The sequence below is a fragment of the Cephus cinctus genome, unplaced genomic scaffold (assembly GCF_000341935.2).
Source record: "Cephus cinctus unplaced genomic scaffold, Ccin1 Ccin1_scaffold1237, whole genome shotgun sequence".
In the NCBI taxonomy this organism is placed as follows: Eukaryota; Metazoa; Arthropoda; class Insecta; order Hymenoptera; family Cephidae; genus Cephus; species Cephus cinctus.
In genome coordinates, this window is record NW_014333690.1 from 409,821 (window position 1) to 436,646 (window position 26,826).

At 38.4% G+C, this 26,826-nt stretch overlaps 1 protein-coding gene and 1 long non-coding RNA gene across 2 annotated transcripts; one reads left to right on the top strand and one right to left on the bottom strand.

The window, feature by feature from the left end:
• The first annotated feature begins 1,119 nt into the window (after positions 1-1,119).
• LOC107272727 lies at positions 1,120-8,568 on the top strand. Its single transcript, XM_015750172.2, has 2 exons — positions 1,120-1,627; positions 4,512-8,568. Exons 1-2 carry the CDS (start codon positions 1,520-1,522, stop codon positions 4,803-4,805), a joined length of 402 nt encoding a protein of 133 aa, XP_015605658.1. The 5' UTR covers positions 1,120-1,519; the 3' UTR covers positions 4,806-8,568.
• Positions 8,569-23,478: 14,910 nt separating this feature from the next.
• LOC107272700 lies at positions 23,479-26,449 on the bottom strand. The gene is made up of 3 exons (XR_001539024.2): positions 26,087-26,449; positions 24,117-25,601; positions 23,479-24,025 (listed from the first exon to the last, which is right to left on the bottom strand). It is a non-coding gene; the product is annotated as an uncharacterized LOC107272700 (long non-coding RNA).
• Between the last annotated feature and the right edge of the window lie 377 nt (positions 26,450-26,826).

A 26,826-nucleotide genomic window follows, 5' to 3' on the forward strand; every position in this document is an offset into this window, starting at 1 on the left:
GGAGTTATCAACTGTGGATTAATGCAATTTTTATAGCAACGAAGAATGTGACCAATGATGGTAACATATCGAACAAGAACAGAAGTGAAATTCTCATTTCCCATTGTAGGTAAAACAGCGCGACATTAAAATTTTAAGTATAAACACCTGCGTATTAGTAAATTCGCCTTATCACGAGCACTGCGATGCGGAAGAAATATATAATAGCACACATTATGGTACATTATGTAATCGGAAAACGTAATTGGAAATAAGACATGAAATATATTTATCAGCTTACATTTCCGATTACAAATGGAAATGCGCCTTATCTACACGATGGCTCAAGCTGCCACTGTTTATACTCGAAGCATATTCTCATTAATGTGTTCTATATTCCACATATATTTTATACGCCAAATGATATGAAAAGCAAACAGATTGGTTGATGACATTGTATTTTGAATTGAGTAATAAAATAAATAATAAAAAAAGTATAGAAGGTATTCGAGCTTATTCATAACCTAAGAGCAATGACGATCATTCACAATGCAATGCAATGTGACACACAATGATTATCACTTGTAACATTTTCGGATCTCAAGGATTCTCCTATATCTATATTCGGGCAATACGTGAGAAACGGAAGTAGAATATCGATTTTGAATTTCCCCCACACAACCACCGGTAGCATGTCTAGCATCGTGCAATATCGCACGTAGCAAAGGTTATCAATTTTCTCATAGGGCAGGCTTACAACATAATGATAAATTTTAAACCGTCGAGTCGTTTCCTTGATAGATAATCCGATTTTGAAAAATCAAAAAAATTAATCGCATCATTGCCTTACTAAGAACCACTTTTAAAACTTTCTTCGACTTGATTTAATAATTTTTAAGGTGGTTGTTAGGGAAGGTCAATGAGTAATTATTAAATATGGAGATAATGGCACTTTCCCTTTAAATGAGCTACTCTATCTAAGAATGGTGGACGAGCTGTGGCCAAAAAATCAATCCGGTACGTCATGCCGCTGTGTGTATCAACATTGAAAAATCAATGGTAACCTGTGACGTCAGAGTCCCGCCTTACGAGGAGCCAATGAGATGCGGCCTATCCCCACCACTGGCTGAGTATCCCTATTGCACGACGCGCGGCGTGCTCATTTCGAAGCAGACAACCGCAACAAGCGGACGGATTTGCACGTTGTAAACGAAAACGCTCTCAACGGAAGATCGTGATATCTCGACGTATGCAGTTTTTGAATTCGACAGCGCCAGTAACGCGAGCCGTAAAAGAAACTCATTGTCCGCAGTACGCCGGTTGCACGAGTTCCTTGAGGACTTGATAGAATACGAGGGAAAATTTCAAATTCGATTGTAAGTTCACCTCAAGTTTCACGTCAGTGACGCGTGCAGTGTTCGTTACGCTAAGACTTTTCTAAAAAGAGAAATAGAAAGATAGACGAACCTATCCAAATACAAGTTCCTACAGTATTGGAATTTTTACTGCGCGCCACAAGCCAACCTTCGCATCAATCAAGATGGCCTTTATGATGCCCGTTGTGAAAAATGAATGGGATATTTACAAGACGAACCGCAGTCGACGCTCGTCGGAGTGTTCCAATCCTCACACCTGCCGCAGTCGGAAGGTGAGCAGAGCTGACATTAGTGTTCTATGTGTCAATGAGTGCGCTACACGTGCGCGCGTGTCTGTATGTGTCTACTAAAAAAAAAGAGGGCAAGATGGTGAGTGGATGAGGGAGAATGAGAGTAATGCGTAGCGCACGTTTCTTTCCCTTCCCTTTCGTAACGGCTTTCCTTCCTATACTCGCAGCTTTTCCCAGCTCAAACTTCCTGGTATAGCTTCACACCTTGTGCTGGCATGTGTCAAACAGATTGACAATAGGCAGTGAGTTTGAAGATATTGTACATTTTTTAGCTATTAATAAAAAGACCCACCTGCTTCACACTGTCCTTCTGGATGTTCCCACTTCGTTACGTAACCGGTAAATTTCATAATTCCGTACATTGAACCTACAAACGGGTTTCTCTCCACAATTGACAATTCATCCTTTTCTGCGTCGTTGTAGTCCATCCCCTTTCGTCAGTCGGTAGCCTTAATGCGTCGTTCGGAAGTTTAGAAAGTATCGTACAGTGGGCTGAGAAAAAAATGGTCACACCGAGCGACAATGGACAGTTGAACCATTGGAAGACTTTAGATACCTTTGAAGAACATCGGCTTTCATCCTGTTACGTTCTTGACGTCACGCGACGTCAAGAAAAACGTCCTTTTTTTACGACTCTTTTTACGACACGTAACTGAATAAACGTCATACATGTGAACACTTCTTTTATCATTCTATATAGGTATTGCTATCACGTCGATAATGTTAACATACATTAATCTGTGCCACCCCCTCGTAAATATAGATATTCCGTCTTCATGTGAACATTTTAAATACTTTTTTGCTACCAAAAACCAGAAACATTTCTGCATGCACAAGTTGAATATTTTGAAAATGTTTAATCGTCATCCAGGACGTTTATTAAACAGGGCGACAGTATAAAATTCCAATCGATCACATTCCCAAGGAGACTGTAAAAAATGTAATATTGCCAAGAAACTTTTGCCAGAAGAAAATCAATGGCAGCCAATCGACTTCCATTAATTTGACACTGTTTATTATTGTGTTGCCTTTAACAATAACTCAATTAGAAATAATAAATTTGCAGTGTCTAAACATCTTTAACGAGTACTCTCTTTACTTTTTCATGTTTATTCATACCTCCCCGTCATCACTCGTGGGTGACTGTATTCTGTATGTGTGACTTTGTCGTGAGTTCGCTTGAACTTGTAGGACTGATGCAACGAGCAGTCTAGCTCGCGGCATTGCCGTTGCGATTTGTCGATCGGCAACATGAACGAAAACTGAAATAAGCTGAGGTAGAACGAACATTCTTTCCGGCAGTGGTTCTCATATGATTATTCTTCAGCTGCCGAAACGTTGGCGCTATTCAATTTGGATTATGCGCACTGACCTCACTGAAGATTCTGCAATAACGTATAATACGATTCGTACGATAAACATGAACCTTTGTTATACTTTTTATGAAAAACGATCCTTTCATTAACGATCCTTTAATATGGTTCATTATCTGTGAACATTGATTGTGACATTTCCGTCACCTATCGTATGTATCATAGACTTGACCGTACTTCCACGTTTCCATAGCAGTGTTTCTCAATCGCATAAGATGGGATTACTTACCTAAATAAAATTACCAAAACTTGATAAAAAAGAAAAGTATAGAAGAGAAAGGATACTTTTGAATTTAGAATCTGAGAAGAGACGTGATCAAACGATGACAGTGAAACGCGGGATTGTGTAGTCGTCACGTGTCCACTTAAAATTGGCACGCGTATTCCAGTCGATGTATTACATAGTCAGTCGGATAAATTGGATGGGAATAGTTGCGGGTGATTGCCTCGTATTATAACACGTACGGTCGAACACGTGTGCGAGGTTCTCGGTTGCCTGTTGCCCCAAAGGTATTATTCTCGCTGGGAAATACCTCGGAGAGCCACTGTTACTTGTCTCGTGCTTCGGGGCCGCCGGCATAGCTCCCACTCGAGCCCGGCCTTGCCTGCAGCGCCAGACGCAAAGAAGCGAAGTGTTACGTAGATTGAGACCTAGGCGGATATAGTCTAATCATTGTAACCGATCGTCGTTATGACAATGGGAAGTCGTCGTGTCTTGAAGAAGGTTCACGTATACATGTGCTATGTCGAGTATGCATGCCAATGTTATGCAGGACGCAACTTTTTGTGGGTGTTAATTAAAGATGGCGTGGAAGGTTAATACTATATTAATCAGAAATGTAGACTTACATATGGAAAATGGTTAATTCAATGATAAATAACAGATATTCTTATGTACATTGTTAATTCGATAGATTGCGTTCGTTGACTCGATTGGAATTTCCTGATGATTAGAAGTTGTGGTGCTGCTTTATCGTCACGCTGAATAAGAACGCGCGCTTCTTCAGTAGAGATCTCGTGCTCGCGATGCGTCAAGACTCGTGAATAAATATTTACACCTTTTTCCGCGTGCTACGCCGATCGACTTAGTTCGCTGAAGCATAACGAATTAGGATCCGGGAATAAATTTATCTCCGGGAGAAATATTTTGTACAAAAGTTTTCATGTTTTAGAGGCGATCAGTGGTTTGGAAATGAGTGGAGAAGGCAAGGCGGTGCCTTAACTGCCGAAAAAGGACTTGCTCCTTGATCTTGATTCTCGAGATCGTGTCGTCGCACTGCTATAGAATGTGAATACCGTTAAGGAACTCATTATGGAGTCTCACCTTGGGTGACGTCCTCGTATGTTGTACCGGTAGTCTTCAAGGCCACGGGACTATAAGAAATCATGTTCGCAAAATTCCCTTTCGTTCCTCTTTGATGCTGCACTCTACTTCCGAGATCTTTCGCGAGGGACCTCGAGTATTAACGTGAACATTAATCTTTTGGTTTCAGGTGTCCGAATGCTCGAAATCCGAAGGACCTTCCTTGTCCACGTCACCGGGTTCCGACTTTCTCACATCGCCGGCTCACCGTTCGGTGCCTCTGACGTCCCGTCACTTTTCGAGAACTTCCTCCAGGGCATCTCAGAGCTCACTCCAAAGTCCCAGCAAGAGTACCGGGTCTTCACCTCCGAAGACCGGAAGCTCCAACTCCTTGAACAAGTTTCACAATAGACTAGTGGATAAGCTGAAACGTTCTTTGAAGAAGGCAGATGACAACTCGGAGGATCAGCGAAATCTGTCGTGAAGCACCCAAGGGGTTTTGGGCCGGCCACCCGTTTCCGGTTCGAAACCAATCGAGATCCGTCGCACCTCGGCACCTTCCGGTTCTGGAATCAGTACCAAACTAGTGGCCCGCTCGTGTCCGGATCCGGCAGCCTGGTAGAGAGATACCAACGCGCAGACCCTTACGTTTTGTTTCGAGACTTGTTTCCGGAGGAACATCCTGATCCTTTGGATCATCTGGACGAAGAGAAGCGTTCGACATTAGTCCTGAAACATGGGAACGATGGGACCCGGACTGTTCCAGAAGAAGACGTTCACCGGCTGTACAAGCACACGGTTTTTACGCTCTGTTCAAGATGGTACAGGACTACACATCGTTGGATGCGATGATCCTTGCTACGGCAAGATCAGGAAGAAGCTGCTGAGGAACAGAAGGTCAGTGTCGAGGATACAACGGAGTATCCTTCCGTTTCTCACTTCAGGCAGGAAGTCGCTGGTTCAGGATTGTATCGAGACATGAGATACGTCCTAAATGCTAGTTCCTTCAATCACCGTTGCACATTAGACTCTTCTTGAGTAGTCATGCTACACATTTTCGCGCAACGTCGATGACCTGTGGCAATGAGAACGTAACTCGCAAACCCGAGTACACCATAACAACTGACTAGAAAGTAGAAGAGGAAAAAAGAAAAAGAGAGCTAGAGAGAGGAAGGCATATCCCGTGTTAGGTCAAACTATTCCAAGAGATCTTGGGGCTCAGATTATTGCCACCGGAAGTCGCTTATCTTTTCATTTCGTAGCTTTAGAAAAACGCGCTTATAATAAATTAAGAGCCACCTATGTGCGCGAATGACTGAGAGTGCGAATCTAACTACTCGAGAGAATGACATCGCGATAGAGAGACTCAGATAAAACAAGAGCACGAGAGTGTTCGATCGATCATAACGAACAGAAGCCTAAGAAAAGACTTATTTTAAAATACTTATATATATTATATAGTATATATATCATGAAAAGTTACATGATTAGAGGTACGTACTATTTGTTCTGAATGACATTGCTTGTAGCACTTTTACGTAGTGAATTATTCGCTGCTTAAGTTTCGGCGGTAAAAAAGATCCGATCTCAATAATACAACAATTTTTCGTCCTAGTGATTAACACTGTATCTTTGGAGCGTATACCTTCTATCTATCTATTACATCGTATAGCTGATTTACTATCGATTCAGTGAATCCAATGAAATCCTGATTGCTGTTAGTAATCGGTTCAATCAAATTTTTCTTTTTGGAGAAGATTAAAAGTTTTCGTAATTCATCTGACGTAAATAGCGATAGTACTATTAGCACGTGGTGACTACGTGATTGGCACGACTTAACGAAGGATCATTTTAGCGCTGGGACTTGCGCAAGACACTCCTCCCTAATGGCGGTTGATCTTTGTCAAGATTTTCTTGAAAGATTATTATTGTCGTATGTTTTTATTTTCTAACGAGGCATCGAAACAGCCACATTACCTCGTGATTGATAATATGTTTGAACGTTTGATTCGATCGATTCGAAGGACTTAAAAAATACTCGATTTGAACGGAAGAAGGAAAAGAATATCGCGAAAAAATGCAGTTCGAAGATCTTCGAAATCTCTCGTGTGTTTCGGGAGAGAAGAAAACGATATTTTGTACTAATGTTTAGAAGCTCAAGAAAAGCCGTGCATTGCTCGGCGTGCATGCGCAGATATGTGCGCAGGTGCACGGGAGTTTAGGCAAAATTCCATTTCTCGAAACGTGAACTTCATTTATATAGTTACACGCCTTGATATTATAATCCGTGCGAACGGCACGAAATCGGCTGGCTTTGCTTGATCGTAGAATCTTGATTTGGTTTTTTTTTCTTTTTTTTCTGAAATTTACGAACTGGGAGCAATTTAATGATACCGCGTGTAACTCTGTGATACCGTAACCTATAAGATAGAATTATTTTGCAACGATTCGAGAAAAATAAAAATTCGAAGTGAGTTACCCCTTTCGCGACTTACGTCAACGCGTCGCGAATAAGGGATGTCAGACGTCGCTCACGATTTCAATTTACATTTTCTATTCGAGTAATATTTCAAAATTCAATTTTGAGCGACCTCATTGTCGGAAGAGTTAAGTAAAAATTTGCCCGAGTCGAAAAGGTCCTCGCGTATAGATAATATCCGTAGATACGTGCGCTCTCCAAGAATGATTAAGTCTTTTTCGAAATCGTTGCCCGAAATTTGACATAAGCAGTGAAGCCGTTTTGACGTACCTATGTACAAAGATAAAATCTGCGGAAAATTTTGAAAATTGCCTACATGTCACGCACTTACCGGTGATTCGCTTCATCGGGTGTATATGGCGCGTGTACCGAAATATTTCCAAAAGTTGCCGCTTCTCGTAAAAGACTGCTTAAAGAAAAAGTATCGATTGGGTGTTATATCGTGGTGCTGCGCGAAATATCGGGACGAATTCATGGCACGAATAACATTAATTTTCATCTGGAAGAAATTTTGATACGTTCCTTGAAAAATTGTCCCGTATTTCGCCCAACGATTTGTACTGATAATGCGGTGTTACTAGAGATTAGAGATTGATGAGATACGATCTATTTATTGTAGCGATCGAAGATTGTAGAATAAAACGGGTCTAGACGCTCTTTATTCTCTATAAAAAAGAATATAAATCATATTAAATATATACATATATAGGTATATATATGCATCGATATTCTATACGTACAGACGATAAAACCCACTTTTTCTTTTACCTATGATTTTCAAAATTGAGACTCTGGGAAACTGTTGTGGCGCTAGAACCCATTTCATTTTTCAGTCGTGGATCGCACGGTTACAAGTATATAATTTATTCAGATGGTTTAAACTGTTTTTTTTTCCTTCTTTATTTTACTTTGTCCTATTTCGATACTGTAATATATACCTATTTCCGGACGCTTTGGGCTGATTTTTGAAGCATGGCTGAGGAGAAATAACGATAACGTTACAAGATCGATCAATTGTCATATTTTCACATGACTTATGTAAAACGTCCTCAACTGTAAAACAACAGTCGAAATAATTAATTGCCAATTTTTAATGATAGCGTTAATTTACACATTTTTTTTAATCGTCTGATTACATTCTCCTCATCCATTGCGATTGAACGTCACTGCCAAAAGCCCAGAAACAAATACTTGGCAAAGTTTAAAAAGCTCTTAATTGCATGCTTTTTGGACTTGCCTTTATCCTCCTACAACTAAACTTTTCGTAATTATTTATTATTTTCAACGAACAGCAGCTTTCGTTTAAAAAAAAAACTCATACCCCTTACTGGTCTTGACCCAGGGACTAATAAATAATGTCCACGTATGGACGAAATGTTAAAGTATTTAAAAATATAAAATGAAAATTTTTAGTCAAAAATTATACCTGCAGTATTCGGGATTAGCAAATTATATTATCAGTCTAGATAATTATTGAGGACTTGAAAAATTGTATTGAATTTGGCGTTAACTGAGATTGGCGAATTTCGCGAAGCTCCAGCGGTTAAGCGAGTAAGGTGGTTGAGCGTACATTCCATGCGTATAAATATACATATATGTATAAAATAACCTGTTAGCGTTTGATAAGAAGTTCACACGAGATATACTTAAAAGTAACGAACGAATAATATATCTAAAGTTTTGAAAGCTTACAATAGACCTCGGTTTATAGTTATTATGTATCGCGATTTTTATGTCATGTTCAATAAATGAGTTTCAGACTGCAAAACCTGCAAAACCTCAGTTATTTTCATTACCCAGTTGGTATCATATTTTATATTAAGAAAATTTCCTTCCAAACACAATGTACCCAATGTAACCCACTCTAGTTTCAGCTGAACGGGGAATACTATGAACACAACACTGGTTGCATCCATTTTCTACTGCACAATTATAATAAAAAAGCATTTCACCATTTTAACCAAACTCAAAAAACGAATGAGGTTCGATTAAGATAAATGACACGCGTCGATGTGAAAAATTTCATGGTTTTGATAATGCTTGACAAATACGTAAGATCAAGGAATCTAAATTTCCTGATGCCTATTAAATAGTACAGTTCTTTTACTTTGATTTAATTGCTTCGAAACTTCTAACAGCTTAATAAAAATTATATTTAATTTACCAAATCAGAATCTTGTCACCTATTGGTTACACCTGCTGGCGACAGATGGAGTACATTCTCAATTCTGACAGCATGGGTAAATCATACAAATTTGAGTTTACGTAGAACGTCTTCAACTGAACAGATTTGACATGTATTTTAGTAAATATATAATTTTTATAGAAAATTTGGTTTGGTATGGTTTTTTAATTGTCATTGACAATCAGTGAGAAAGTGATCGATGATTGAACTGAGGGACTTAGTAGAAAATATTCACTATCATCGAAGCTTCGAGTAAAAAATTTGATAAAATTATCATAAATTATTGACTTAGAATTATGTTCCCGGTCAACATTACTATCATGATACTTAGCCATACTTATCGTGTAATTCTAACACCTAGACTTGATAAAAAAACCGGCGGGTGTACGAAAGATCCACCAATGATCAATTTGCAGGTCTTAGGTTGATCTTAATAAATGGAAGTCACTGCATTCAAATTGACCATTAGTTGATCTGTCGTAGAGACGGTTTTTATTAATTAAAGTTACGTCATTCAAGACTCGCGTGATGATCATGAAAATGTACGTATAGGGTTATTCACAGTAAACGCGCCAGCTGAAGTTGGACGCGATTGAACAAATCGGTTAATCGAGACAGTGTAGCCTTGTTAAACGAATGAAAGAATGCGAAATTCATGATCTTAGCAATGTTATGACCTTAGCTTTCATTTCTTTAATGTTGACCACCCTGCTCCGATACATGAAATCACCCATTCAGAGCCAATTTCAGCTGGTGCGTTTGCCGCGAATAACCCTGTATGTATATTCAATACCAAGAGCTCGTTTTGGTATTAAAAAATAATTTTGCATTTTATATTCTAAGAGAAGACAATCTACTAATTTGAAGTTCTTTATCGCTTTGAATGCTCCTTGACGATTTCCTACCACGCACATGGGTATCGTGCGGACATATACTTGGTGTCTTTTACGTCAGACGATAAAGTCAGGTAGTACGTAGAAGCCACCTGCGAATGGGGTTTCTAGAAATTTCCTTTCGATCGATTCCAGCGCCATACATAGCCATCGTCAACTGATAAATAATACATAGGAATCCGTGTACATTACCACAGCCGTCCCACTGCGGTATATAGCCACGAGTTACTAACGATGTCAGGTATTGTGAATCATAGTTTGAAAATTTCGAAGAGTGGGCTGCACGTGAAGGATTGCCGCGACGCTGCACCGTACGTTGGCCATTGCCATTTGCGGATCACAGTTGCGAAATTCTTTAATAAATCCGGGACAATTCCGGTCTTCCTTATTTTAGCGTTTTTTGATCTGATTCAGAAGTTATTGACGACATGTAAAGTTAAAGAACAGGTTAATTTGCCTCAAATAACAAACTCGATATGCCTTACGGATTAATTGACTTAATTGATGATTTATCGGTGTAAATAATTAAAGAGGCATATGTATATACATATATATGTATCGCTGAGACTGTGTTTGGTACTTGTCATTGTGATTATTACGAAGCGCCTTGCCTATCTTGAACTTTGCATTTTTTTTGATACGCAGATAACCGATAAGTAGAAGCGACTCATTTTGAGAAAATTAATACTTAGAGGGGATATATGAATTTTTTATTGTTAACCTTTGTCATTTGATACTTGAAATCATAATGATGAATTTGCCGGTAGCTACGCCAATGAGTCTCGCGAATGGAAATTTCCACTGTGGGAGAGCTCACGGTACTTACGTGTGTGTCATCGGCTGAGTTATTAGCGTGAAAATTACACGGGTTAAAAATAGAATGTATAACTGTACAAAAAATATGGCTGAATAATGTGTCGTCTTGCGATCTACCCCTTTTGATTAGTTAACAATCTTCATTTCAAATAAAGCATACTGCAAGTACACAAAGGGGTTAAAAAAGATAACGCTTATCATAGGATGAAAGAAATGATAATTTTTATTATATGCTCATGGAAAATTTTTGAATGGACTCACTGAGTAACCAATTGTGCAAAATATAAATTCAACCTGAATTGTCGTTTGAAAATCAGAAGCCCTGGTATTCCATTCGGGGAATATTTTTGATGTTTATAGACCTTTATTTTCTTTTTCTTTTTTTCTTAATGAGGACCAACAACATCAATACGAAAGTAAATCTTTGCCTTATCTGATATTCCATTCGATACATCTCACATGTGGAACCCTTCATGACGCGTATTCCACTCAAAGGCATTTCGTTTCACCACGTGGATTTTTTTTTTCTTTATCTGCATTCTGGGTACAGTCAAAGCTATGAATTTTCATGACCTTAAATATACTACGCGCCAGAATGGACAGTACCGTATCTACGAAGGGGTTCGCCCATTAAGCTTCATTCACACTAAACCATACACGATGGGACATTCTCAATGTATCTTATTCACAATCTGCCACTTAACCCCCATATATGGAGAATAAAGCAAATAGGATAAGGAAGACGAAAATTTTACTCACAAAGTAAAAACAGGATTAGTAAATACTAAAAAGCATTAATCTTACTTTTGTTTACTTCGCTGTAGCTACAGTGAAAAATAACGTAAGTAATTACTTGGTAAGGATAGAATGCCTAAGAATTTTCGAATGGAAATTTTGAAAAAGCCTCAAGATATTTTTTAGTCCAAGTAAGACTGTAGTGTTTTCTATGTCAACAAAGTTCTTGAGTCGCGAATGGAACTTGTCGCAGAAATCTTCTATTTCCGAAACGTAACATATCGACTAGTTTTGAAACTGGCGTGGCCAAGGATACCTCTAGCTATATTTTGACGAGAATTCAGGTCGATGCACTTGCCGCAGAACAGAAACGTGCATAACAGGGTCGAACGATCAATACGTTCTCGTACTACTACGTTACTATTTCTAGATGTTGCGGCATTATTTTTAGTCCGTGCTGTTGCACATTTGCTAATATGATAAGTGGATGTTAGGTAAGCCTAGCGGTTGACTACCATTATCTCAAAGACTTTGGTTACTTCCAAAGCAAAGTACCTGATAACTTGCACAAATGATGATTAAAATTTTAAAAAGTCGACGTAAATCGTGAATTTGCCAAATTATCATTATTTATCATTATCATTATTATATCTAATTCAAATCAAATCTAAATACAACAGTATATCATTATTAGATAATTAGAGGTATTAAAATCCCATTCATTAATACACTGTTAGAGAATTAGTTACTCTATACTATATAATTTACGAGTCCTTTCACAGCAGCATTTCTACCAAATTTTCCATTCCGTCTTCCAATGGCAAAATCCAACTGGCTTGAGCACTGTCAGTGAATGGGAATTTACGAATTCTAAAATGTGCTCGATCATATCGTTCCACGGGATTTCCAGTATGTCATATATTCTTAAAGGACATTTAAACTCGCGATGACGCATTTCAACAAAGTGGATTATTACCGGTATTAAATTTCATGAGGTTGTCCAAAAGTGAATTATGTTTATTTACGCTGTCCTTTGCAAATTATAAAGAAAACGTATTTGCGTATGCACCATGAGTAAGAAAAAATGTTTCTTTTGACGCGTAGATTTCTTGTCATAGCTCATCCGTACGGGGTAGATAACAGACATAATAATGGTACACTGCAACTCTTAGAATAACATGTTTGCCTCATTTGTTATATCTTCAATTAGACTCATTATCAATTTTTACACAATATGCGTATTATAACCGTCAATTGAAATGCAATAATATAAATTAATATAGATTAAGAATCGACCTTGCTTATAATTAGTAAGGTCAGTCAATTTTTTTTTCCACCACGCTAATGAAGAAATATGGAGTTAATCGTACATTCTTTTACAAGTGTATCACTACTTAGATGTGTCCTTGGAAGGAAAGATTGTTCACTGGATTAAAGAATTTGTTGCTTCGGTAATTATATAAGATTTATAGGATCAAATACTTGTTTTCTGAGACATTGTCGTAATTACCGTTCTTTAAGACGAGCGTTGTCATATATTACGACAAAATGTACATAAAAATTATATAGCAAACAAAAAATGTGGAAAGCTGTAGCAGAACTATAGCAAAACTATAGATGATCATTATCGAGTTTATTTGAATTTTCACGTTTTCTGTGAATCGACAGACTACTGAACGTTAATGACTTTTGTCAATAAGCAAACATGTTATACATATACATAGAAGCGAATGCATTGGTGTGGAACGCGATAGAAAATTTACAATCGTTTAATTAGAAATATTGCATTAAAAGTTGTCATAAACAGTTTGTAATCTTAAAATGGAATGACGTAACACAGTGATTGATTACGAAACTGGTGAATCATAATATCTTAGAACTAAACTTTTCCAGACTTTACTGACTTAAATTTACGAATTGACCAACCATGCAGAACTCAAGGTCTGCGTTAATAGCAAAGATATATAATAGCTATGTTTCAGCAGTTTTAATAACACTTAATTCTTTTGCTTCAACGCAATACTCAATGACACGGCAATTTGGACAATTAAATTGTCGTTAATTTTAATTAATTCCTAATCAATATACTTCGGAGAGATGATCGGTACGATAAGATAAAAAATTAAAAATGTACAAACAAATAAATAAACAATATTTTTATCGTCGAGTATTACTATTGCTCTGAGCAACAGCATAAGTAGTTAAGAATATAGATGTATATGCAAATGTACATTACCTATTGCATTTGAGAGAGTGTTCAATGATTATTCACATGCTAAAAATAATAGCAAGATTCATCATAATAATAAAGCTGACTTTTTTGTTTTCTGTTTTCTTTTTGGGACTACGTAATCTTTCGTGTTGGTATTAATAATACAGCCACCGGTTTGCTCTAAAATAACAATCCGTATGGCTGACAGTGCCAAGAAGTCATTTTAGTCATTTTTTTTATATACGAGCGACGACTGAATTTTTTCACACCTTTTCCTACACACTCATTACGTGAGACACGTAAGTGTAATGTTTACTTAAAAAAGTTTATTTAAAAAATATCGTTATCCAGATTCGACTTTGGCCTATGTGAAGCTGAAGTAAAATATTTATTTAAAAAATAAAGTTACAAATGAATAATAATTAGAAAAAATATCTGATTGTGATGACACAAGAAATCGTATACCTTAAATTAATCTTTCACGTATGTCTATTAACGTATTAGGTAAACTGCTTTTGAACGCTAAAAATATACTTCGTATTTACTTGTAAATGGGTATGGATATTTATAATAATTAACATTGGATTTCACACATCAATTTTACAAAAGTGTCGTTTATGTAAACGATCGTAAGTAATGCAAATGACAAGTTGGAAAATAACAGTGAAAACTAAGCCCCTATCTTATATTTAAACGGAAACTGTTTTTGCTATGTATAAATTCCAATGTACCATTCGAATCAGCGTTAACAGGGTGAAATGTCCTAATTACTTATAGCGATAATCGGTTAATTGAAAAGTGACAAGTGAACGTTAATTTCCCGCAAATCAAATAATGAACTGTATGTGTCAATTTCAGTAACTTCATAATATACATCTAATGACGCACGTTATTTATTATAGTTTGAGAATAAAATCATGAAAAATGTATATTTACATTTTCTGCAACTTTACCCTATAAATACCTATAATATATTAACATGACATTTGCGTTATTTGATATTCATACGGTGCCTCTAGTCTAGCTTCACACTAGGCAACATGCCCACCGTTGAAAATTCGCTTATATCGCGAAATTTGGCACGGCATGTTCGTGACGTCAGGAAAGGCCCTAACCGGGGATTGAAATGGTATTTCTATTCAAACGTTGCAGTTACGGGCTAGCTACTATAGTTTTGAAGTAGTATGCCAATTGTGCAAACTAGGCATTTCCTACCAGGTCTAACGTAGTAAGTCTGACCAAAACCTTATCACAGTCGCAAATTACTTGTTCGAAAATGTGTCCCTTGGGTGGCAGGAGGTGAAACAATTAATCCGCACCTGAAACGTATGTTTCAAATGTATATAGAATCTGCGGAAAAATATCGGAACTGGATCGGGATTCGAACCCGGCTCTTCTGCTCGGAATACAAATCCTCGGAACACGAAACTAGCCAGGGCTCGTTTATTATTTCGCCGCGAAGTCCTATGAGAGACTTTAGTAGATGGGGAGTAGGGGGCCATATTCATACACTCAGATATACCGAGTAGATACGTGCCCTCATTTGTCTTTTGTTTTTTCGTCTTAAACTCTGGAACAACGTCGTTCCGCCTCATGTGGAGAGGGATTCCCCTATTCTACTTCTTACACCAATTGTAGGATCCATGGGAAAAAAAATAGAGAACTGGACCAAGACTCGAACTCGGGTTTTCCAATAGTCGGTTGAATGTTCTGACCACTGAACTATTCAAGGCCTTTGTGCTAACTTTCCGCGGGGGCCTATAAGAGGCCTTACTAGATAGGGGACCTACACTCCTACATTATGTATCAGAGTATAATATTTTTACGTAGCACATTTTAATAAAGGTATTTTAATATAGCATGACAACTACGGGGATATAGAGATATAAAGTTTAACTGGATAACTGGGAAAGTCACTTACACAGCTTTTGGATCAACGTTAATAAATACTAAAGACTAGAAACGGCATTGGGCTCTTCGTCAACCAAATAAAAAAAATAATTTTTCTATTCATTTAAAAGTCTTAGATGGTTATATTGTCGGTGTATTTAAATAAATTACAAATATATAATATACGAAAATACATTAAAAATGCAGATGACTTCCAGAACTTAGCAAAGAGTCACTGAATTAGTTTGGTAAAATACAAGGCAACTGCATAGCGCCTAGGAAATCCATCTATAATAGGGGCCAGACGTTTTGAGCATTACAAATCATAACTGGAGCCCAGAGAGTTTCCTACTTAGCGCCTGCTTTGACACTCGGCAAATTATCTAGCTCCCAGCTAGGACCTATGGACAATTTCTATCCGAGTATGTTTCTGCATTCAATAAACATGAAAGCAGCGGTTTTGAAGGACATCACATCTATTTTCGAACACCGGAAATAATTCGTTGTAAAGTGTCAGTGTTCGAGGAAAATTCGAGCTTTCGAATGTGAAGATGTCGAAAGAGTAGGCGATCACCGCCAACGCCAGCCGAGAATCTAACTAAGGATGGCCACTGCGAAAAGACCGTTAGACGCGCGCATGCGCAAGATGGCGCTTCCATCTATCTAATCAACGCTCCGTCTCGCGACTTTGTTCATCTGTAACATGTGACGTGATTGTTTTCGTGGTACTACGAACTAATTTCCAAGAAGTATGTCGTGGCAAGCAAAATAGGGAATAAGGATTTTCGTCGATGTTCATCTTGGACGAGAGCCTAGTTGGTTTGATTGTAACACGCGCTCGTAGCGTGAGCGGTGTGCGATCCTCTTATTATGCCTTTGCGCGACGGCGAGGTTGGCTTTGTTATTTTAAGCAGCAGCGCCGTCGACGGCGCTGCGTACTTACGGAACACGGCGCCTGTATTATGTGACGTAGCGTCTCGGCACCCACGCAACATTTTTCCACAGTTCTAGTGCAGCTGCCAACCACCGACACGAAGACATAGTCGGTAAGGACGTATTTGCCCCGTTCGCCGCAACGAAAGTTAATCTGGTTCGGAGTTTCCTGGAGGAAGGTCAGGCGTCCAATATGTACCACAGCTCTGATGTCATACGGGGTGTCACCCTCTCACGTTTCACGATTAGATTCCGCCTCTTTTTTTTTAATTTCGAGGTCACAGTGGACACGCAATAACATGGCGGATCTGCACTCCCCCTCAGCTATTTAAATATATATAGAACGGTTACCTACAGGGAACACATCAATGATCCGTCGTCGCGCTGCTATTACTAATACGACGGGAATGGCATTCCGTTCGAAGATGGCAGAATGCCAACAGAAATAACTCACACGGGAATAAACTCCTAAAATAAACAAATGTATAGTCTCTCTGGTCGCATAGTCGGACCACCCCACTGCAAGTTTTCCCATGGAACTCTGTGCTCTGCTCCTCATAAATATCAACCTAATCGCAGCATCCCGATGTCGACTATTAATAAAAGCATTCCTTGTAGATAAATTGCTCCGTTGCTGCACTATTATTTAAGCCCATTAGTTTCTATCATAATTATTTTTGATACGCGAAGAGCGTCACAAAAGATTGTTAAACGTAAAGCAACGTTCCGAAATGTTGTATAGCGTCCTATCCGTATGTTTATCGTATCTTATCCTACGCCTACAACTTCCGGTTTCTGGTTTCTATTGCGATACGATTTTTGTGGTTTCGTTCATGAATTGGTCTCACAGCCTTTCTACCCTTTGACATTCACATATTAGCCTGACTTGCGATTCTGAGACACTCGCGGCAGATTGGTTTGAATGGTGAGTCGTGAATCTTTGACGTCAAAGCTGTTAACGTCCCAGGTTACGTAGGCGTGACGTGACCCTAGCAGCGATTCATATTTAAATTGTTCGATAAGGGAGACTATACTGGTTTTATCCGGTAAATTTAGTAACCACGACCTGAGCCAAAATCAAGGCATATCCAACTGGCGTTAGGACAGAATCGAGACCGTGCAAAAATAGTGTTCGCGAACTGGTTTGTCCAATGCCTTTCAACGTGTCCATAAAACCCATAATCGTGCACCTATACGATCGACGGTTTAAACTGGATTGTATGTAAATTGACCTTCGTATATAAAACAATTCATCATCAACGATTATCTTTAATGTGTTTCAATAATTCGATAATTTGTTACAGACATACTTAAATTGAAATGAATCACCTAGAAAGATAACGACTCGTATCATTGAGTTAGAATAACATTTCTAGAATTTTGATTAAATATCAGACAAAAATCGATTCAATATCATTTCTCACTGATCGAATCATCGACAGTGAATAATATTACAACAAAATTTCGACTAACTAACCTGCCCTATCTACTACGTAACCCTGGGTAGAATCAAGTTCGTATTCCCAACGGATGTTGGTTAGTATATAAATGCATAAACTGCGTGCAATATACGAATACACTTGTGCATTTTAGTACGTGCATATATATTACATGCACAATCTATCTCGTAAAAAAAAAATAATGCGTATGAGAATTAACGAAACCCATGAAATAAAACCACGGTAGACGTACAGTCCGGTTCAAAGATAACAAGAAAGGTTTCTTTTCCAAGGAAAGATTAAATGTTTCATAATAATTTAATTCATTGAAATCTATTGAACTATCAAAATAAAGTATACGGTTCCATGTAACCTTATATGATACTTCGAGATCGAATACTTGCGAAGATCTATTTCCTCGTGTTATTATTTATTATGCAAATATAAAGACACTGGCGTATCGGATTATTTGAATCTTTCGTAAGCCGCTGCCAAGACACAATAATAACCAGATGATTCGTTGGCCCGTGACGTCACGTTTCTTCATTCTTCGTACATACGCAATTATCTCAGAAACAATCGTAACAATCAGTGCAGACAAGTATGAGGAAAGCCTAAGTATCACTTACCGATCTCGTAACCGAGAAGAATCACGTGTCATCAAGCTCGTCATCGTGTTTACAATGGTAGTAACGAAAGTGAAGCATGCAAATCGACTGCGATCATCACGTCTCATTGGTCCTTTCAATATGCATGCACGTCAATACTTCTCGGCTATACGTGTTGTGTTTACAGTGCAGCGGTTAACCAGTAAAATAAACCTTAAATTGCAGCACGACGATCACAGTAGAAAAAAAATATATATTATATTGCTAGTCATGAAAAATTGCACAACATTTATTTCGTACGGTCACGGCAATCGTGGATTGTTGCTGAATAGAAAAACATGAGGGAATTTCTGATTGGGAGCTATTGAGGTCGTATTGAGTGGTGCAGTTGACAATGATGCAATTTTTATTGAAATCAAAAATTCTACATTTAAACATGGCAGTGTATGTTTTTTATATAGACACAAGAAATAGAGCGAAAAGTGCAGCCTTGAAGGGTAGAACCCAACATGGCAGTTTGTCTTGTTAATCCATAAGCTTCGATGCAATAAACTTTTCTCTCGTTCCACCTTCGGCAAGTATTCTACATATATTACTGGTCTCGCTGTAAGAGTAATCGCTGCGACCCGATGCCACGCACCATGAATCTCTTGAGTCGTGTGACATAGGTGCAGTAGGGCTGCACAAAATAACATCGCAGATTTGTTGTATCGAGTTTTAATATGCGTTAGTCATCCTTAGATTACTTTTTATGGCAGCTGCATGAGTCCGTGAGAGTCGAAATTATTAAGCTATGATTCATAATGAGAGTATACTAAGCATTGGTTCATTTTAAGAATTTTTTTCTAATTAATAAAGATCTCGATAAATGATTATAGCGGAAGCGAGCATCGCTGAACTCAAAGGAAAAGAGGAAATTGAATGATTGATGCATACCAATTGCATGAATTAAAGGATAAAATGGTAGTGCTTAATAGTTTTAACCGCCACTACTTTTTACTGCTGAACATGCGTCACGATTTTATGACTCGCCTTCCACTCGTTAGAGCTCTGACGTTCCTTTCCAGCGAAACCGATAGGGATTCATTTAGGTATAAAACAATTAGCTGCTTTGATGAAGGTATAATTCTTATGTATTTCACTTGAATTGTCAGCAGCTATCGGAAGAGGATTTTTGGGTCTGGAAGAAGGTACGGATACTACCTATAGCCTTTTTTTAATTTCTGCTATTGAATTGTCTCAAGTGTGATTTCATTGAAGTTTCAATAAACGATTGAGGATGCGTTTGAGCCTCAGATGCAACGCAGTGCAATGATGCTTCGGATTCTCGACAAGGACGTCGCCGACAGTGTCTACCGAAGTCCGGATCTGGTCGAGCTCATGTATTTCACTTGTCAAGGGAAACCGGTCTTAACCAGACTACTATATCATTTTCGGTTTTCCCATTGACAGCATAAATGAGCAAGCCGGTTTGAACTGACAAACGACGGTCTAGCGTGCCACGCTGCTTATCAGTCGTGATCTAATCAGACGCCTTTATCAATTTGGTAATACTATACGGTATGCGGGAAAAGGATAAATTGAATTTTCATGGCAATAAACTTTATGATACAATTTGAATAATTTCTATACGAAATACTTACTCCGAATATTCGTATAGCTCATAACTCACACGACCTTCAAAGTAGATTGATTAACAATGGCTCTTGTGGAGGATTATAAATATTTTAAGCTGATGAGAGACTTTGCCGGTAAAACAGTCAGCTGTTTAATCTGTAGTCGGAGCTAAATTCGGTAATAATCATATGGAACATATAACATAACCGATCGTACTACAGTGTGGCTGATAATATATTGATATCGGTAGGAAGGATAGTTTCCGTCTTTTCTGACGTCGGATTTTTATTAACACGAAAACTAATAACTTACGAATGACAAGAGGCAGTACCGATTCAAGATAAAGACTTTGCCATTGTAAAGAATAAATAAAACATCGCGCAACAGTATATAGTATCTTTAAAGTGACAGGCGTTAATAACTTTTTAATGTTTATGCTTTGTTTTTATTATAAAAATCTATAGTCCCAGTTTAACCAGTTTCATTTTCTTTCCAATAAGTACTGACTTTTAAAATCATGATACAACAGCAGCACTCTACTCGTATCTTTGAACCGCGCAACGCGCTGCCCACACAAATATTTGACTTAATCATCGAGTTCGCAATATTTAGCATGTAAATATAGACGTTATTTACGTCAGAATACGAGAATCACGTGCATTTTTATCATTAGTTTCGTAACCAGCTTGTGAATCGGTACTTGCATTTACGCGTTCGACCTGATTGATTACATGACTCTCGTGACCTTTTTACGATCGTTTTACGAGTTTTCTATTATTGAAATCTCGACGAGTGGTCGAACACCCTCATGTTATTATCACTTGCCGAAAAAGAAGGCGTATAATAAGAAAACAAAAGACTATTTCACCTATTCTTTTTCTCAATAAAAACAATTTCATGCTATGAAAAAGATGTAACACACTTTTTCCGTATCGTATAACTTTTTCTCTACCACATATACAATCACCCCCGTCAATCTGAGTGCCTGAAGAAAATAATATTTATTTTATTGGAAATATTTGATCAAATATCTGCTTTCCTATATCAACCGATTCGCAGAAAAATAAGTTTGTTGAATTGATAAAAAAACTGATTTTCTCGAAAAAATTCATCCATTTTGTCAAATTTAATAATATTAAGACATCACACCGGTAATATCTTTTCTCGAAGAGAAAGGGTATTGTGGTCGAAATATCGTTAAAGGATTGAAAGAGTGCGATTGAAAGAGTGTCTTACGCGTTATCATTCGCAAAAGATATTATGTGACTGCTGGTATCTCTAGTGTAGAAGCCAAACCGAAATCAATACCGCTGCATGGCCTACTGCGTCGTGGCCTTCTTTTAAGCTAAATCCATTTGGCGCAAGGGACCCCTTTGCTTTTGCAATTCGATGACTCGGAGTTTTTAAGCAAATGCGAATTGTGCGTTCAGAATATACCAAGAGGGATCGAGTGCAGTCTCACGTGTTTACGAAGCAATGGCTTTGTGCGCATTCAAAGGAACCAGGTTACGACGCAGTACTTTTTCCCCAACGGGCAGTTTATTAACCTCCGATCGTCTTTAGATGGTCGAAATTTTCACCGTTACAATTATAACTATTACCAAATACGCTAGTAGATAATTAAGCAATAAGTATGCAAGTACAAGAATGACTGTAGTACGAAATTTTTGACTGGAATTTTACTTCTTTGTACTATCGATTTCACCGGAATAGTTGATTGACTTGTGTTGGCTGATACGTCGCAGTTTCATGAACATCGTCGAGACGTCCCGGCGCCCGCTACAAAGTCGTATCCCCGTGCCCTACATCCTAGAAAGTTTGTACCCAGCTTCTTCACGAGTGTTGATCCTTGAGAATCGGTTAGACTATGGTTAACGCTCTCTGCTCCTCCGCCCCAGGAAAGTTTTATTGAGAAAGTTAAATTCAAGCAGATCATCAGTCTCGAATAAGATTGAGCCAAACGAATCGCCACTTGGACACGCGTTAGCCCAACAACCGTTCCGAGGTCGTTAGGGTATTTAGATCTCTTGGATCAACGCTCAAATCTTAAGATAAGCTGGCGCCAGCTTGATTCTCAGAACTTTTGTGTTATCATCTGTATACGCTGTGGGAGTTTTTAGGTTAATTGAAAAATTAGTTCAACGTTATGGAGGAAATTAGAACTTTGACCTCGCCTTTCTGTTCTTGTCGGTCCTTTGTAATTCACAGTGATGGATTGGTTGGGTATTCATTCTTTTTTTGGCAAAGTATCCAAATATTGGACGCTTGATAATTCGCCTGAGCGATTAACCGAAATCGTTTGGCGAAGCAGACCTCTTTTTGCTGTCATAACACGATCTCTCGGTTCGTAGAATTCGACCGAAAATTCTGTAAGAGATACGAACGTAGCACCTCGATAAACATTTATTGTGAAATTATCTGAACATATAATGTTAAAGTTCAACCCTTTCCATGTTTACATACATCAGTTTAGACTGATGTACTTATCATTGGCTAAACCGACGTATAACCGGTTATATTGCAAGAGATATCGCAGGATACGAACTCTCTGGTTCCATTCGAATCTTTTATTAAACATTTATAGTTATAAAAAAGACTTCTCAAAAATACATTCTTAATTGGTTGAGCACCAATAAACTAAGTGGTAAGAGATACAGGTGAAACTATAAAGAAAGAATAACCTAAGTCATTAGTGCTTTTTTCGTCTAATTAATTATAATTTTCCTAATACCAATGTAAATTAAATTCTACTGTTTTAGGTCATCACAGTTATTTTTTTAACTTAAATCCTAACTGCGCGACAAGATATAAAATTTCATAGCAATAACAATCGATCTGGAATAGAACATGCCCCATTGGGAAATTCTGAATGCGGAAGGTTGTGATACGTCAGTGGTGTTATGATGATACTGTAGACGCTCCGAATAGCACGTAGGCCTATAGTTGTGTCAACGTCAAAATAGTCGACCGAAGAAAACATCCACGCGTGTCGTAGACATATTTTTAATTTTCAATCACGTGACCATATATCACTAACGTTAAACGACACGTTTTTTCGTCCCATTCGCAATGCCGTTCAAAGTCCGCGAGGAATTAGTCGCAAACTATTTTCCATAGGTCGCTATGATTTTGCTTGGAGAAATCTCATTTGGACTGTCAAGAAAAACGACAACACAATCGGAAACTGTACGAAGGTTTTCGAACTGTTGATCGGACCTTGGCCTGTCGCGCAATCGCAGTTTCATAATGATAATAAAAGGCCCTTCGAGCAGAACGATTTATTTATACAGCAGGAAAACATGACAGCGCTAATAGAGTTACAGCACAGTGTCCATAAGAAAAAAGCATCGTACGTTCAAGGTCCATTGTTTATTTATAGTTTATTTACAAAATTGAACTGATCATGTTACCCGGGTAATGGTTGTCAGCCGTCCTTCGTAGGTGTCAGTATTAACCATGAATATTCTATCTCGGTTTTATCAATAAAATCGTGCGGTCGTTTTTATTATTATCGGCCGACGGTACAATGACACAAAGCTGTGACTTATTGTACGATTAGTGTGTAAACCTGCTTTTCGTCATGTATGGATAAACAATTTCTCTAACGTATGTATAATCGAATATTGGCTGAAGCAGCATTCGGATAATGCGGCCATATATGATTTCCAATGGCTGGATGATGGACAGAGCTGAATGCTTTCGAGATTATCTGTGCGAGCCGCGCGGAACAGTTACCGACCGAGCAAGTGCGTCGGTCCGGGGAGAAACGTTCTATTTGAATTCGTTTTTCTTCTCCTAGTGATAATTCGAGCTGGACTTTTGGTTCGGGTCTTGAAGTATTAATCGTGCGTGCTGAATAAGCAAAAATTGTAAACATTACCACGTGGCTTTTGCCGACTGAAACGACGACAAAGTGTTAGGAGGTTAAGATCTGTTTATCCGATTGCACGTCAGCTAAAAATTATTGTAACTTGTCAGAAATACTTACTTCTTATCTATCTCTTCAATCGCTTGATTCTTATTGGTTGACCTGGCACCCTATTTTCCATCTCTTGTCTGGTCAAAAAGATGCGTGGCATATAGCTTCAAACTGCTGATGGAGTCTTTAAATTTCTCATTATTCGTATTATCATTGTGTTTCGTTTCATTTGTATTTTCTTCCATTGCTATTTCTGATTATGGAACGATATTAATGGGACGAGATGACAGTAATGAATCGTTACTGTTATTTTGATTAATTGTTATTAATCAAGGCGAAATAATTTTTTTTAGACATCTAATCGACAACGCGTTTTTATACGGAAGTATAGGACAGATATCTCCTGTTTACAAGTCCATACGTAACACTTGATATCTTTAAGCATGTTATTCGCATTATACTGCCTTGAGCGTGTAAACTGCAAAAAAAAGTTATAAAACTTTAAACGATAACTCTGCTTATTTATATATTCGTCGACTCGTCCTATTATCTAACGCTCGCGATGTACTAACTTAGAAAGAATATGTATAACACATTATAAAATACAATCGATCCAAGAATAAAATTCATTTTTTGATAGGTCGAAAAAAAAATCTTCAGCAGATCACAAATACTGCAAGGGTTTTTCCCTGAAATATGTTAAATTTTTTCAAAGTATATATTTTAGTAATCGTAAAGAATGCCACGTGTGATTTTCTAAAATTTTTATTATTTAAAATGAATTTTCTTCATGAAACGACTTCACGTCAAAGGAGACTAAAAAGAGTTGCAATTAGGTAACTTGATACCCCATGTGATCCTTGTGAATCAACACGAAACTAACTACTTGTATTTTCTCGAGTGACATAACCCTGAGTATCCTTTGACGTTACAATTCGACATCGATGCAATAATCGACAAATAAATATAACCCCATGGTCGAGTATCTTCGGCGCGTGCACACGTTGCATCCTCTTCATGGGATCGACACGGACGAAAAGATTGCATAGTCAAGAGTCATCTCTGCTTAATGAGTTGGATGATTCATAATGCTCGTTACTTGCACCGGAAATAACAATTCGTAAAACGATGATTAAATCTTCTTGAAAGGTATGCCATGCGTCGCTACTTGTGTCACGCAATTAAAGGTATCGAGAAAAGAGTGTGCAACACTGAAGTACGAATTGAAGGCACGACCCTGTACGATGCATCCACACTTCAGCTTTGGGCACCCTAAGTGGGGGAATCGTAGCACGGGGTTCCTCGAGTGTCCTTAGAGAGGAGAGTATACGTTTCAAGGCCTCAAAAGGCTACGTAGTAGCGAGCGACAAGGCTTTTTGGGATCTCCGTTTCACGTATGCACAGGCAAGACATACAGAGTGGGCTGGAAGCAGGGATCTGCGCAGACGGTTATTTAAAGATTCTCATTGCATTTCAATTCTGTCACGTGACTAGTGGCTAGCTGCTTTTTCTTTGCCTTGAGTATTTCCAAGATTCCGAGACTCTGCACAGGGGCTGCATAAGAGAGTAATCTGTTATACAGGTTATTTCACACTGACCGGAACTTCCAATTGTAATGATAGTTCACTGAGAATCTTTAGGATGGTTCTTTTTAATTTATTTACGGTATATGCGCGCGTGGTATGAAACAGCGTGCCATTTGTTTTCTATTGACTTTACGTTTGAATGTCTTGAGAAATTTAGAAAAGATTACAAAAGTGGATTCCTGAGCGAGACACCAGGAATTCTTATTCTAATATTTAATTTTAGGTTATCCTTTCCACGATCTATAGAAGGATTTATGTACCTTCCGATTTGTAGCTGACTGCTCATTACGAACCAATACTAAGAACGATCTTACGACTGCTGTTTATGAACCGAGACGTTTGACTTTACGTTATTTTGAATAACTTTCATAGCCGTAGGGAAGGATCGCACGGAGTAACAGGAATGTCGGAAGTTGCCAAGATACTTAAATATGAATATTGTAAAATAAATACCGAAGCACAGATGTCTCATGTCGAATTAGTTGAACCGTCAGCGACGCCACTTTTCTTAAAATGGAACGAGAGCGAACCGATACTCCACGTCGGTTCGTACGCCACTTTGTCGCCGGCTGATGGTCGGTTTATTAACCTTTGTTCAGTGGCCATGTATACAATTGGACCGAGCAATATTCTCTCGTGGTTCGGCGCACGAACGCACGAATGCGCTCCGCACGCACGCACCCGTACAAAACTTCTGGAATCTTCTATGCGCGCGCGTCGCCCCAATTTTACCGATCTCGGGTTCAGTGGTATTCTCATTGCCTTGGCTCTTCGTCTACGTTGCGAGGAGACTCGTGGAGATGGTGCTAGGATCGATTTGAGTCGTTCGCATACCTTCTGCTATAGAAAACCGACCCAACGCACTTCCGAATGAAACGACCTGTAGGCTTATACCCGTAGTGTGCCGCGCGTTACGGCACGGAGAGAGTATTGACCGTCTCAGCGGGCACAGTGGAAATTTCCACTGCCCTACCTCAAGACCATACCCACGCTTCGCACAGACTTTCCGGCCCATCTGCCGTCACACTTTTAATATTGTGCTCCAATAGCTTTCCCTCTTTTCAATTGCTTAGATTAATTTGATTTCTATGATGATTCTCATGGGAATACTGATAACGTATCGCAATTGGGGACACGTGTTTAATTGAAGTTGCGCAATGAATATGCGAGAGACTACGTGAAATCTACTTCTT

Excerpts from the sequence above, each read along its gene's own strand:
- LOC107272727 (XM_015750172.2), top strand. The coding sequence starts at position 1,520 with ATGGCCTTTATGATGCCCGTTGTGAAAAATGAATGGGATATTTACAAG. Across the intron at positions 1,628-4,511 it reads ACACCTGCCGCAGTCGGAAG|GTGTCCGAATGCTCGAAATC; the intron begins GTGAGCAGAGCT and ends TTTTGGTTTCAG.